Source organism: Oreochromis aureus, linkage group 6 (assembly GCF_013358895.1).
Source record: "Oreochromis aureus strain Israel breed Guangdong linkage group 6, ZZ_aureus, whole genome shotgun sequence".
Classification (NCBI taxonomy): Eukaryota; Metazoa; Chordata; class Actinopteri; order Cichliformes; family Cichlidae; genus Oreochromis; species Oreochromis aureus.
This window is the reverse complement of record NC_052947.1, coordinates 832425-847497: the sequence shown is the minus strand read 5'-3', so window position 1 is coordinate 847497 and position 15073 is coordinate 832425. Positions and strand designations below refer to the sequence as shown.

General features: G+C 40.2%; 1 protein-coding gene across 1 annotated transcript in view; it reads right to left on the bottom strand.

Moving 5' to 3' along the window:
• Positions 1 to 210: 210 nt before the first annotated feature.
• Positions 211 to 15073, bottom strand: part of ttbk1a (tau tubulin kinase 1a) — a 70241-nt gene continuing 55378 nt past the window's right edge. Inside the window, exons 16-17 of the mRNA XM_039612984.1 lie at positions 1667 to 3081; positions 211 to 1562 (exon numbers count right to left, since the gene is read on the bottom strand). Of these exons, the coding sequence (XP_039468918.1) occupies positions 1151 to 1562; positions 1667 to 3081 (1827 nt within the window). The 3' untranslated portion in view covers positions 211 to 1150. The remainder of the gene's footprint in view (positions 1563 to 1666; positions 3082 to 15073) is intronic.

Sequence of the window (15073 nt, the reverse complement as noted above, 5' to 3'; positions counted from 1 at the left end):
CAGTCTTAAACTCTGCAAAAGTAACATTAATCCACTTAACACAGATGGGGAACATTTTTCTGCAGATGAACTACTTTTACTTTTGATAATTTATGCAAAAATCATCTCTGCATGCCTTTCTGTTAAAGTCATTGCACCCCACTGTGATGATATATGTCAGTTCTGAATGTTAGTTACAGATACCAGGGGGAAAAGAATGACAAGACTCTCTGCCACATGATCAAAACTTTACTTCACGCCTCAGTCCCAGAGATCCCATATACACAGTCCAGACTTGTATTGCCAACAGAATTAAAGCAGGTATAACTTCTTCTCATGCTTAACCCTGTTTTTCTCATGCATAAAACCCAGGCATAATGCCAACAAATTGGAACCAAAGATTAAAGACTTCATTTACACTTTGCTTGGCAAGATAAAAATAAAGATGTCTTTATGGGAAATGATTCTATTATGTACAATTCAAAGCATAAACAAACTAAAAACACCAAGATATAATAGAATGATTAAAGCATGCCCATTATCACACCATAAGGAGTAGGCAAGCATTTGAGCGATATATGTTCACGTTCAGCTCTTCACTTTATCCGCAGTCATAATGAATATAGGTTAGGAGTCTCACATTATCACAGTAAGGGTATTCAAACAAGTCCAATTTATTCTTTTTTTTTCTTTAACCAATAGGCAAGGGGTACAGATTTTTGTACATGTTATGTTTCCTCTACAGATTCAATGTTTCTCTGATATACTTTACCATGCAATGTGAATCAAATAGGATATTGTCAGTTCAAGAATAATATAGCCACGGAAAGCCGGGAGTAGTGTATTAGGTGAAAGTGTCTGAAACTGGACTTGTTGGAATATTCTCAGCTTCAGACAGCAGTTTCATTAGGGACTAACCAGGGAGCAGCAGACGTATCCATAGCACCATGGCAGTAATGCTCCTGTATGACAATAAGATAAATGGAAGCCCAGGTAGTCAGTTCAATTAGCTGTCCTTGGAAAAAAAAATATGTATGTATGTATATAGTAAATGAATTGAAAGAAGTCATTGTGGCATCACAGTCTAATATTGAATAAGGTGAAAACCTTTGAGGCATAGCTGGTCCAAAAACTGATTATTCACAAATTCTTGGAGATAAGTGTCTTTGTATTATCTAGCAAGCACAACCTTCTCTCTAGAATTTGCTTTCCCCTTAGCTGTACTGGCTGTTTTTGGCCTGGTCCTAGCAGGCATGGTGGTAGAAGAGGACTGTGTGGTGGCTTCTTGCGAGGCGCTGCGTCGCATGGTGGTTGTAGTCCTGGGTGGCAGCATGGGGACAGTTGGGGCTCGTACCGAGAGGGGCTGCCTAGATGGACATACTCTCTGAGGGGAGGGACTGTCAGTCCTGCAGTGGGATGAGCTAAGGCTGCGTCTGGTTCCAAACAAGACTCGCAAGGGCATTCGAGGGCTGCCAGATGGAGCAGGGACAGTTGAGGGACGGGGACATGTCAAGGAGGACCCAGGAGAAATAGGCCTGAATTTTGGGGGGGTAACTAGAGTGCTTAGTCCAATTTTCTGATTCCTGTGGAGAGAACAGAAAATTTTGAAAATGTATTTTACTATAAAAAATGTATCAAACTGCTTAAATTATTGTGGGTACACTATAACAAAGAAACTAAATCATACCCATTAATTAAGCCAGGAGTAGGAGTAGGAGCAGCACTACCAAGCCCGCCTGAAGACCGCTTTATGGGGGTAACTGGCCTGGGGAGCTTGCTCCTGCACTCTTTGAAGCCTTGCTCTTCAGTTGTTTTAAGACGAGAGCTCCACCTGGACTCATCTGATGTATGCGTGTCTTCCTCTGAGCCTGCAGTGGACAAGGTTTCCGAAGGCCTTCGACGCTCATCGTCCCCCGACGACAGCGACGATGATGTACCAGAGAGCATTCTCCTCCTCATCCAGCGAGTGTGTTGCTTCTGAACTAGCAGATGGGCCAAGTCCAGCTGCCTGGCCCGATGCTGAAGCCGGACCCGAGCCGAGAGAGATAAGGACTGCTCTGAGCCTGAATCCTCCTCCATAGAAATGAGCACTGGAATTCGGCTTCGGATTCTGGGCTTGATGGCAGAGAGTACTTTTGATTCTGCTGTCTGAAGTTTGGCAGCGTCTTCACTTGGTGGTGGTTGTTTTGTAAGTTCCTGTGACCGATCTTTATGTACGTCAGTTGGTGACATTGCTTCTGGAACAGGCTCCAAAGACTGGGCCAGCTCAGTAGATGGACCATTCTCAGTTTTGGGGTATTTGTCTGTTTGAGTTTGGTCTTCCACTGAGTCCTTTCGATACTCTTCTATCATTGGTGCTCCCTCCACCTTCTTATGGGTGTCAGCATCTATATCAGATTTATTCATGATGGTAAAGACTTCCCGGTCACCCTCCTTGGAAGACATGACATTGAGGTGTGATGTCTCAGCAATATGAATGAAAGTACGCTCAACTTTGGTGAAGGGGGGTGAACCAGGAGCAATGGGTGTGGAAGGCCTCAGGTCTGACCTGAGAGCTGGGGACAAACGGCCAGTCTCTGAAGGTTCAGGCTGTATTGCATCCCCAACTAGAAGGCGGTCATTACGGGATGTTAGAGCACATGGTGTAGCCAACTCACCATCCAGAACGTGATCGCCACCAGAAGGAGACTTGCGAGTATCTCCTGGGGAGAATAGGACAAGGGTTTTGGATGCATCCTCTAGGTCTGGGTCTGCATCAGCAGCAGAGGCATGCTCCTTCTGGCCCCTCTGGTCCTCAGCCATCAGTGTTGAAGGCGCAGCATCCTGGCTACGTTCAGTACTCTTCTGACTTACCTCACTGTTGGACTCACTCTTTGTAACATCGTCATCCTTTGGCCCTGGGGTTTCTGGAACTTCTTCATCTGGTGTGGCAAAACTCCGCCTCTGAGGCAAAGTACCAGTCAACATGACAGTTAAAAAGTCAGCCCTCTTGGCCTGCAGCTGAGGAAGGATGTGAAAATGCTCTTTCTCATCACTCTGGCCTTTTGTCCGATAGTCTGGAGAGGGAGGCGACAAACCACTCTGCTCTGAAGGCGACAACACCTGGAAGCAATACAATAACATTTTGTATTACCTATGAATCACCTCAAAGACTTCATCCAGCTCTGTACAGAAATATCATAAAAAGCCTTGTGAAACATTTTTAGCAGTTTTAGCAATGCATGAGCACAATGTCTAGCACTCATTAGGAGCTTATTTAATATTAACATACGTAACCTTTAAAACAATATCAGGGGTGGGAGAACAGTCGTAATAAGTATCTCAGCCTATCCCTAAATGAGAAAAAAGAAAATCAAACAAAACTTTACAAAATGTCATAACCCCAGATCCCAAAAAGTTGTATGCTGCATGTATATAAATAAAGTGTAAATAAATGTAAATTAAACCAATTGCAATAATTGGCCAATCTCACAAACCCATATTTTATTCATAATATGACATAGAAAACATATCAAATGTTCAAACTGAGAATACGAACCAAGAAAAAAACAATACAGTAATTTTGACTTTGATGACAGGAATATGTCTCAAAACAATTGTGACAGGGACAACAAAAGTCTGCAAAAGTAAGTGGTATTAACACGGAGGCACCGGCAGCGCCGTTGGAGGAAAAAACTGCAGTATCTCCCCTGCACAAGATACTGGGATGGCAATGGGTGCCCCACCCCCAGCGACAAAACCGACCCTCCACAGCGCAGAGTAAAAGAAAGGCTGAGGGAGTTTCAAAGACGTGAAGATAAATGATATAATGATATAGATGATATAAGGCCATTCCTATTCCACGCGTGACATCACAGCCTCTTCAATTCATTAGAACAGAGGAGCGGCACCAGCAGCAGGAGTAAAGATGTTGGACAGTTAGGATGGAGGCAGTTTTATAGCTTGCCAGACCCTACATTATGGGAGAAACAACCCTAGACAGACAGGGAGACAGGGAGAGACAATTTTCCCGTATAGTGAAAGATGCAGTTAAGGCAGCGATGAAGGGCAACTTGAAATCAAGGACGTCCTACCTAAATAAAAGGAAAACAATATTGCAAACTAAATTAGAACAACAATTGAGACTTTTAGAAAAACAGCAACACAGAGACAGGAGTGGAGACTTGGAAGTAACTCTTAATAATAATCCAACTTGTCAACTGAGGAGATGGAAAAGAAACTAAGATTCACTAAACCAACTGATAGAAATTATAGATTATTTAGCTAAATTAGTCCTCCCCTCTGTAGGAACCTTTCAAAATGACACTTTAACCTCACCAATCACTAAAGAAAAACTTTCCAAGGCTATTAGTAGACTGAAGATAAAGAAAAGTCCAGGGTGCGATGGCTACCCAAATAAATGGTACAAGATCTTTTAAGGACCGCTAGCTCCACTATTACTGGATTCATTCAATTAGACACTTAAAAAGGCCAAAACTCCACCCTCATTGAAAGAGGCTGCAATGTCGATCCTACCAAAAGCAGCCAAGAATAAGGAGTACTGAGAATCCTATCGGCCGATCTCTATTTTAAACGTCAACTACAAACTATTTATGTCAGTAGTTACCAGAAGATTGGAACTCTTCCACCGTGACCTGATAGATGAAGACCAAACAGGATTTATTAAGGGTCGACAGCATAAGACACACATTGCACATAATAAATTAAGTCAACAAACATAACATTCCTACAGCCTTAGTGAGTCTAGATGTTGAGAAGGCTTTTGATAGAGTCAGTATAAAACAACATAAACAGACAAAAATTAACCAAAAGCAATTCTAAAAAGGTGAGTTTTTAACTGTTTGGTAAATGGTAAATGGCCTGTATTTGTATAGCTGTTAGGTTTGTATTGTTGATTGTCATTTATGCTTAGAAATATCTACTTATATATGCTTAGAGTTTTATAATTAGTTTTAGATTGGTAGAGGTTTGATCCTTAATAGTCTGCAAACTTTGTGTGCATTCCAGAGCACTCTGGGAGCAGGGGAGAGGTCGTACCTTGTCTTATTGTTTTATGGTAGGATAAACGTATCTATATCTGTTTTAGTCTAAGTGCCTTTTGTTTAGATGAACTGCTGGACTTCCAGACCAGCAGGTTTAGGGAAGTCACTTATGGGGTCACACTCTGACCACACACACACACACACACACACACACACACACACACACACACACACACACACACACACACTTACACAATGCACAGGCAAGGTACTCTTTGTGTGTATGTATACGTCATATGTTAATGACCCTATGCATATTCATGTAACCTCAATAAAAGAGCAGTGTTACAGGGGAGCAGACGAGAGCAACTGGGGTCAAGCGAAGGAACGGCGCTTGTCCGGTTCTCTCCCGTGCATGGAAACAAAGAACGTTGCCTACTTGTGCCTTGCTTTGCTGTGTAATTAAATTGCCTTGAACGTTCCAGCGAATAGGTTTAAACTACAAACCTATCAATAGCGCTTTACTAGTCCCTAAGGACCCCAAAGCGCTTTACACATCCAGTCATCCACCCATTCACACACACATTCACACACTGGTGATGGCAAGCTACATTGTAGCCACAGCCACCCTGGGGCGCACTGACAGAGGCGAGGCTGCCGGACACTGGCGAGGCTGCCAGACACTGGCGCCACCGGGCCCTCTGACCACCACCAAAAGCGACTACAGTCCACAGTTCTTAGGCTCAGAGGGAGACAGTTCCACAGTCCACTGATTAGATGATCTCGGTGACCTGCCAGGCACATAGGGCTGCAGAAGATCAGGAATGAAAGCTGGTGCCAGTCCGTGCAAAGGTCTAAAAGTCAAAACCAGGATCTTAAAATGGACTCTGAATTCAATAGGAAGCCAGTGTGTGGTGGTATGTTGAGCTGGCAGCAGGAGAGCTGCAGCTCTGTGTGTTTGGAATAAAGTATGCTGCAAACCATGTTCAAGTCATCGGATCTGCCGTGGTCATTCATAGTGGTGCCGAAACCCAGGAAGGGAGGCACGGCAGACCCAGGACTGGGCCAGCAGAGAGAGGAGCTGACCGAAATGGTGGCCGAGATGGTGGCCACCATTGGGGGGTTGAGCTCTGCACGTAGAGGATCGCAAGTCTGGCGGCTCAGATCCAGTCCTGGCCGACATCACCACCACCCCCACTGGCATCCCTCGAATGCATGGCAGTGGCCGACATCCGGACCGTTCCGGCACCCGTGCCAGCCCCCAGATTGTGACCAGCCAGGATGCAGCCTGCCACCACACCCATCCCCACTCCTTGGATGGGAGCTTATTGTACCCGGCCGGGGCCTACGCCTGTTCCTGCTCCCCGGAGGAGGGCCACGCAGCAACCACTGGGTCCACCAACAGCTCACCCACCTGCTCAGCCCAAGCCAGAGGTCAGCGTGGGAGGAACCTGCCAAGCCGTCACTGGAGGAGGATGTGGAGCGCAAGGGTGGCTACCCAAATAAATGGTACAAGATCTTTAAAGGACCGCTAGCTCCACTATTACTGGATTCATTCAGTTGGACACTTAAAAAAGCCAAAACTCCACCCTCATTGAAAGAGGCTGCAATATTGATCCTACCAAAAGCAGCCAAGAATAAGGAGTACTGAGAATCCTATCGGCCGATCTCTATTTTAAACGTCAACTATAAACTATTTATGTCAGTAGTTACCAGAAGATTGGAACTCTTCCACCATGACCTGATAGATGAAGACCAAACGGGATTTATTAAGGGTCGACAGCATAAGACGCACATTGCACATAATAAATTAAGTTTACAAACATAACATTCCCACAGCCTTAGTGAGTCTAGATGCTGATAAGGCTTTTGATAGAGTCAGTATAAAACAACATAAACAGACAAGCAATTCTAAAACGGTGAGTTGCCTGCCTCCTCACCTGGCAGGCTGGGTCCGTGCCTGCTTGTGGAGGAGGCGCGCGAGGATCCGTGTCTGTCGGTGGTGAAGCAGGCACATGAGGCACCTCGCCACCCGGAAGCGGAGAAGGTGGCAAGCGAGGTGCCGCTCCAGCCGGGAGCAGTGGAGGAGCTGCACGAGGAGACGGAAGATACCGTGCCAGGGAAGCCTGGACACCTGAACTCACACATCCCTGTTGCTGGACCAGGGGCTGGGGACGGCGACAGTCCGGGCCGATTCTCTCTCCCGCTCGCGGGGGGAGGGGGAGTAGGTTTGGCTGGATGGCTCCCTGGCCTCAGTCGGGCGATGGGGGTATGTGGCGGGCCGTGGCATGCAGTGCCGTGCAGGGAAGGCAGACGCACCTGCACGGCATCTGCAATCATGCCCCGCCAACTTAAGTATTGCACCGGGTCCTGTGATAGTATGTTGAGCTGGCAGCGGGAGAGCTGCAGCTCGGTCTTTTGTAACAGCAACCGTGTTTGGAATAAAGTATGCTGCAAAGCATGTTCAAGTCATCGGGTCTGCCGTGGTCATTCACACAGTGTAACTGAAATAGCAACGATGGTAAATGGACTGGTTCTTATATAGCTCTTTTCTACTCTTCTGAGCATTCAAAGCACTTTACACAACTTGTGCATTCACCCATCCACACCCATTTGCACAAGCACATTTTCTAAGTGCTTTCTAACTAACATTCACACATACATTCATACTCCAATGGATGCATCGGAGAGCAATTTGGCATTAGTATCTTGCCCAAGGATATTTGGCATGTAGAGTAGGGGAAGCAAGGGAATCGAACCACCAACCTTCCAATCAGTAGATGACCTGCTCTACCGCCTGAGGTACAGCCACCCCATAACGATGTCGCATGTGAATATTTAGAGGACTTAGTCAGAAGCCTAACTGCAGCGTTTTGCACAACATGCAGATGTTCCACATGTAAAGACACATAAACAGTGAGTTACAGTAGTGTATACAGTAGATCAATACAATAGATGTATACAAGCATTGTGTCATAAGCCAGTGGCTAGAATTAAAATAAATGGAAACTTGACAGACAGCTTTGAGCTCTCCAGAGCAGGGGTCTCAATCTAAAATGGCACTGCCATCTCATTGGAGGGCCACTTTAGTGTTTAGTTAACACAGCCAATCCCAAACATGTTTGTACTCTCTGCTCATGTTGCCTTCATATTAAATAATTTTTTGCTTTTAAAATAACTTATTTTAACATTGCACTCAACAACGAACAAATCCTCCCTAAAAATAACAGTAACTCCAACGGCCAAATTGTGTTATATTTCTTCACGTCAATATACAGCCCACAAGTAGGGGTTGGTGTTCGAGTCCCTGCTCCAGAGGAACACATCAGGGGTGCTGTTTAAGCCCCTCCCTTTTCACATTATTTATTGAGCCTCTGGCCCAATATATAAGAAAAAGTGATGAGTTGAAAGGAGTTAGGAAGAACAAAGTGTAGGTCTCTTCGCAGATGATATAATAATATACCTCCAAAACCCAGATCATATATTCTTAAAGCTCTGGACTATTCTAGAAGAGTTTGGAAGAAAATCTGGATATAAATTTAATATTTCTAAGACTCAAATATTGCATAAACTACAAAGCCATTGAATTTATCAGACATAAATACAAACTTAAATGAAATGGGATTCAGAAAATTTAAAATATTGGGAGTCTAACTAAACACATTATACGAGACCAATTACAGTAGGATTAATAATGCAATACAAAAGGATTTAACAAAATGGGCACCCTTAGTTATGGATCTCAATTCGAGAATAGAGGTCATATCCAGACTGTTGTATTTATTCCTTTCACTACCAATGCATATCCCTGATGCTGAATTTGCCAAATGGGTAGATTTATTTGGAAGGGGTCAAAACCAAGGGTTAAACTGAAAACTCTCCAACTAGATAAGGGAAGAGGAGGACTGACTATTCCAAGTTTTAGAGCATCTCAGCTGATAATACTCTCTATCTACTGGTGTTCACCAGAATACTGTCGTTGTAAGATTGTCAAGAAAAATCTTGCAACGACAGTATGCAAGATTGTCAAGAACCATAGATAATGTATTGGAATGTGTTACTATTGAAATCCATGTTGAAAAAGCTAACAATATAATTATAAGTTGCATCTATAGGACACCAGGATCACGCCTTGACACATTCAATGAGAAACTTGCTGCTATGTTTAGCAACCTAAATGATAAAAAACTGCAAATAATTTGTGGTGATTTCAATATAGATCTGCTAAACCCAAATGGACATCAGAAAACAACAGATTTCATCAATACAATGTATAGTAACTGCCTTTTCCCTGTAATTATAAAACCAAGTAGAATAACAATTGATACAGCTACATTGATAGATAATATATTCACAAATAAAATTCACTATGAAATAGTAGGTGGACTTCTTATAACTGATATAAGCGATCATCTTCCTGTTTTTGCAATTTTTCAAAATTATTTTGGGATCAAAACTAAACAAAAGAATCAGACATTTGACGTGATACGACATAGAACAACAAGAGCCACTGCTGCCCTCCAGGTGGACTTAAAGGAACACAATTGGAATGAGGTTTTTGCAAATGAAGATTTAAATAGTGCATATGATGCATTCTTATCAACTGTAATCTCACTATATGAAAAACATTGTCCTTTAATGAAAATCACTAGAAAGCATCACAGATCAAATAAGCCATGGATCACAAAGGGGATAGAAGATGCATGTAGAAAGAAAAATAATCTATAAAGGAGATTTATAAAACTGAGGACAAAAAATGCTTAAATTAAGTACAAGTCATATAAAAATAGATTAGGAAATATTATAAGAACAAGTAGGAAAGACACATTATTGGAGCAAAGTAGAAGTAACACACACGAAACATGGAGGTTATTAAATAGTATAATCAAAAAGGCCTCAAAAAATAAGAATTATCCAGACTATTTTAAAAAAGATAAAGATATTGTACTTGATAAAACTAAAGACATTGCAAATGAATTTAATTATTTCTTTGTACCTGTTGGCTGTAATTTAGCAAAAGAAATTCCAGAGTCAAGAAATAATAACGACCTAAATCAACATATTACTCAGAATTTGTCCTCCATGTTTATTGGTGCTGCAACTCATAGAGAAATAATTAACATTGTGAAAACATTTAAAAATAAAAAGTCCACTGACTGTTTTGGTATTGACATGATATTAGTTAAAAGTATTATAGAATATATAGTGCAACCTTTCGCATACATTTGTAATGTGTCCTTTCGAACTGGTATGTTTCCCTCAAAAATGAAAATAGCAAAAGTTATTCCAATCCATAAAAACGGAGAGAGATGTCAATTTACCAATTACAGGCCAATATCACTACTCCCACAGTTCTCAAAAATTTTAGAAACGTTATTTGTTAATAGACTTGATAAATATATTGAGAAGCATAATCTCCTAAGTGATAACCAATATGGCTTTAGAGTGAAAAGGTCCACTTCGATGGCAGTGATGAAACTTGTAGAAGGGATATCTAATGCAATAGATAATAAGGAATATACTGTTGGTGTTTTTATAGACTTAAAAAAGGTGTTTGATACAATAGATCATTCTATATTAATGAATAACCTAGAGAACTATGGTATAAGAGGGATAGCATACAAGTGGATGAAAAGTTACCTGGATGACAGATATCAATATGTCAAAATCAATAATGTAAAATCTAACCAGTTGAAGGTAACTTGTGGTCTTCCTCAGGGCTCTGTGCTGGGCCCTAAATTATTCATATTATATATAAATGACACATGTAGTGTTTCCAGACTTTTAAAATGTGTATTGTTTGCTGATGATACCACTCTGTATTGCTCAGGTAAAAACCTAGAACAGCTTCTGACTACAGTGGAAAAGGAGTCAGAAGAACTCAGAAGCTATTTAAAAACCGGTTTGATATAAATAAGTTATCATTAAATATAAACAAAACAAAATGTATTATTTTTGGTACTAGACAAATGAAAGATGTATCTAAAATCAGGGTTAATGGAATTGAAATTGAAAGAGTACATGAAAACAAATGTCTTGGAGTTATAATTGATGATAAGCTGAGCTGGAAGTCTCATATAAACCATGTGAAAACAAAAATGTCAAAAACCATTGCTATTCTCTACAAAACAAAGCATGTCCTGAACAAGAAATCATTATACACACTTTATTGTTCTCTGTTGCTTCCATATATGACTTATTGTCTAGAGATATGGGGTAATGCATATAAAACAAATACTCTTCCTATTTTCAAGTTACAAAAAAGAGCTATAAGAATTATAAATCAATCGAATTATATAGAACCAACTAACATTTTGTTTATTAATCTGAATACCCTGAAATTTCATGATTTAGTTTGGGACAGATAATGTATGAAGCACAAAATAACTTGCTTTGCCGCAGTACTCAGAAGCTGTTTGAAGTCAGAGAGAGTTAATATGACTTAAGGGGAACAGATTTCTTAAAAAAAAAAACAAGATAAGGACAAACGTAAAGCAGAGATGTGTTTCTGTTAGAGGACTTAACTTGTGGAATAGTTATGACAGTGATTTAAAAAGGTGTAGTTCATTTTCCTTGTTTAAAAAAATGTTTAAAAATAGAGTATTAGAAAAATATATAAATCAAGAATGAAAAGAGCAAAATAATAATACTGAAACTCTTGGTTGTTTTGCTTTGGTTATGTTAATGAAATTTAATTTAATGTAGTTACTTATCTAAGGTGGAAAGTTTTTTTTGTGTGTGCGTTTGTTTGTTTGTTTGCTTTGTTTTGTTTTACTCTTTGCTTCGAGCCCTATGTACATGAGCTGCGTGCTAAAAGATCTTTTGTTAAAAGGGTTGGCGTAATAAGCGTATGCTTCAGCCAATACCTTTGATTAGCCTTGTCTTGTGCTTTCTTGCTTTGTGGTAGATCTTTGTTCTGTATTCACTGAGGTATTTTAAATGCTAATCAATAAATCAATAAATCATTTAAATCATTTAAAATACTATTCTAATATTGAGCTTAAGGACTTGAGTTACCCTCAGACAAAATGTACACAGGGACCAAAATCCCATTGTTGCAATGACATTAAAGGTCTGGTGGGATCTGGTTATCAAATACAAAATCGAAGGAGATTGTAAAATGCTGATCTAGCCCTCACATTCTCCAGAATTCAGAACTGGTCAACAGGATAATCCATTACGAAATGGAGCGATGGCGGAATCACAGCAGTATGTAGGTTAACAGAAAAGTGTTTAAGTCCATCAAAAAGAGGAGTTTGAGCTGGATAATTCTGACTTATTTAGGTATCTTTATTTGAGACACTTTTATAATACAAAGAGCAGAAACTGTCTCTCACGAGGGCATTGAGTTAATAGAAATGGTCACTGTGGCATATCATAGGTTGTGTCAAAAATGTACAAATGCTTCCAAATGTAAATGTGGATAACACAAAAATGGGAATCAGAACTGAAGATTGAAGAACTTTCATGGGATGATCTGTCTGCTACAACACACTTCTACTTGCTCTGGACAATGGAGAGAATTTGGCTGGAAAAAATTGACAAGATTTTTTTTTTAATCACACCTCACATCGAAAGTAAACAGTTGGGAATCCTACAGCAATGCTGGAGACTGCAGTCATATCAGTGCCAATCACTAACATTTTTTGGAAATGTGAAAAGGTTCAACCTTTCTGGGAAATTATAGTCAAACCACTTGAGGATATCTTAAGTTATAAAATACCTAATGATCCACAGATTTTGTACCTAGGCGTACCACCCACAGAAGTAATTCATGGTGAGGACATTTACCTGTTTAAACTGATGCCTGTACAAAAGTTATTACTAGAAACTGGCTTCAAAGTGATCCTTTGAGATTGAAGCAATGGTGAGACGTCATGGAGCAAATTTCCACAATGAAAAAAATAACTTATTACTTAAGTAGTGCTGTCAGCGTTAATCTCATTTAAAGGACATTAAAATGACATTAACGGCATAACACAGCAAATGTCCGTTAGCGAGTTAATGCGGATCGCCCAGTGCGAGGGCTGTGAACGCGTTATCGCGGTTAGCTCGTTAACGCCGTGCAGCCACATGTTAACTCGCTAACAGAGATTTGCCATGTTAATGTGGTAATGCCATTAACGTCATTTTAACGAGATTAACACTGACAGCACTATACTTAAGACTTGAAGCACATAAATTCGAACAATGACTTACTTTTATAAGGCTGACATTCTTTAATGTTTAGGTAGCACCACGAGTTTTTGTTCTTGCCATTTGTTCTCACTCACGCCTCTATTTTTTTTCTTTTATTTCCTTCATTTATTGTGAATGTCTAAGGAACATTGACAAATAAAGTTAAAAAAAGAACTACTTTACAACTTTTGTAAACTGGCAACAGGTCATTAACACGACTGGGTATGAAAGAGCAAAGTTTCTAAGAAGTAAAGATGGACAGATCAATCAGTTTCATAACATATGCTGCCAGATGATGATGTCTTTTTCAGGGAAGGCTTTACATATTACAGCAGCACAATGTTCAGCTGAACAGTGCATCTATTACAACAGCTTTGTAGTAGAAGAGGCCAGCTGTTTAACTGACCTGCATACAGTCCACGCCTACAAACATTGGGATCATTACAAAACAAAAAAATACAAGGGGAAGCTAAAAGCTTGTAATGTGCTCTCTCTAAGAAGCAAAGACAGCAAAAACTGGTAGATTTTTCCCAAAACCCATTTTAATGTCATTTTGGTTGAACACAAGCTTTTCAAGATTGTCTAGATTACATAAATTGATATAAAAGGCACAAAAAATGCATTGCAGAGTTCATCCTTAGATAGCACACAGTTTGATATTCAGGTGATTTTTCAAGTGTTTCCCTCGTTCAATCTTTAACATACAGCCTGGACATACATACTAAACCCCGGTTATTATCATGCTTATTAGAGGTTAAATGAAAATTGCTTTCTTTTAATTGCTTTCTACATTTCTATATATATCTGTACAGGGTTATTTTTTGGATTTACAAAAGTTTAAAATACATGCTTTACCTGTAAATTATACAAGCAATGCTGTACAATCATATAGTGATAGAAAAAAATGCTTACATATATTGTACATGTGAAAGACACTCATGGATCATTACACTGAACAAATATTGTGAGCTCTTCAGTTATCTTTTCCTTATCTACAATCTGCTGAGACTACAAATCTGTTGAAGGAACATCCAGGTACAATTTAATATTCTTTTCTTGCTCTGTTGTCGCTATAGTCAAATTAAAGATGGTGCCTTGAAGCGTAGCTCAGAGCAAAAACTAGAAGCAAAGGGTGACGTGTAAGCCTAGCTCCATCAAAAGAGGAACCGTTTCTGTCTCCTACAACAACAAAAATGCCTTAATTCAAATGCTGACTTAAATTAACTGATTAATTTATTTATTTTAGTAGCAGTAGTTTATAGTATTCTATTGCAGACTTTTTCCCTTTGATCGCTAGGGGAAAAAAAGCATATTCCACCAACCAGTTGGTGGATATTTGGTGGCTATTACCAGTTGAAATTGGTCACAAAGAGCACCAATTTCTGCACCAGGAAACTCAGATTGCTGCAGTTACCCATAGTTTACATGGAATGTGCAGATTGGTCTGCAAACTCTTGCTAGCTAGCTACCAAGCAGTCAAACAGTTGCAGTGAAATTGAAAAAGTGCAAAGCAAATGAAAAACTTAAACCGTTCACCTTCAAAGGAAAAGTTGGGGTTTATTTCCAGAACGAATGTTTTAAAAGTCCCAACTTTTAATTCAAAGCTAAACAGTTACTGTTTCGTGTTTGGTTGGAATTTCACAGTTTCACTATCACTAAGCAAGTAGTTAGCAAAATCCTTCCTTCCTTGCCAACTACGGCCAACTGCAACAGTCTGCTAGTGTCCAAGGCAATTGCACGATTGATTATCTTCAACCGGCAACAGCAAGCAATCTCCTGCAGCTACACGCCAGCCTCACTTAGAATATAGATTTTTTTTAAACTATTAAGGCAGCTAGGAGACACATGCAGGAACTGAGCTTGCAGTATCCCCGTGCTTCTAGCTTTTGTACCAAGCTATACTAATTGTGTCGACAAATTTATGAAAGTGGTAT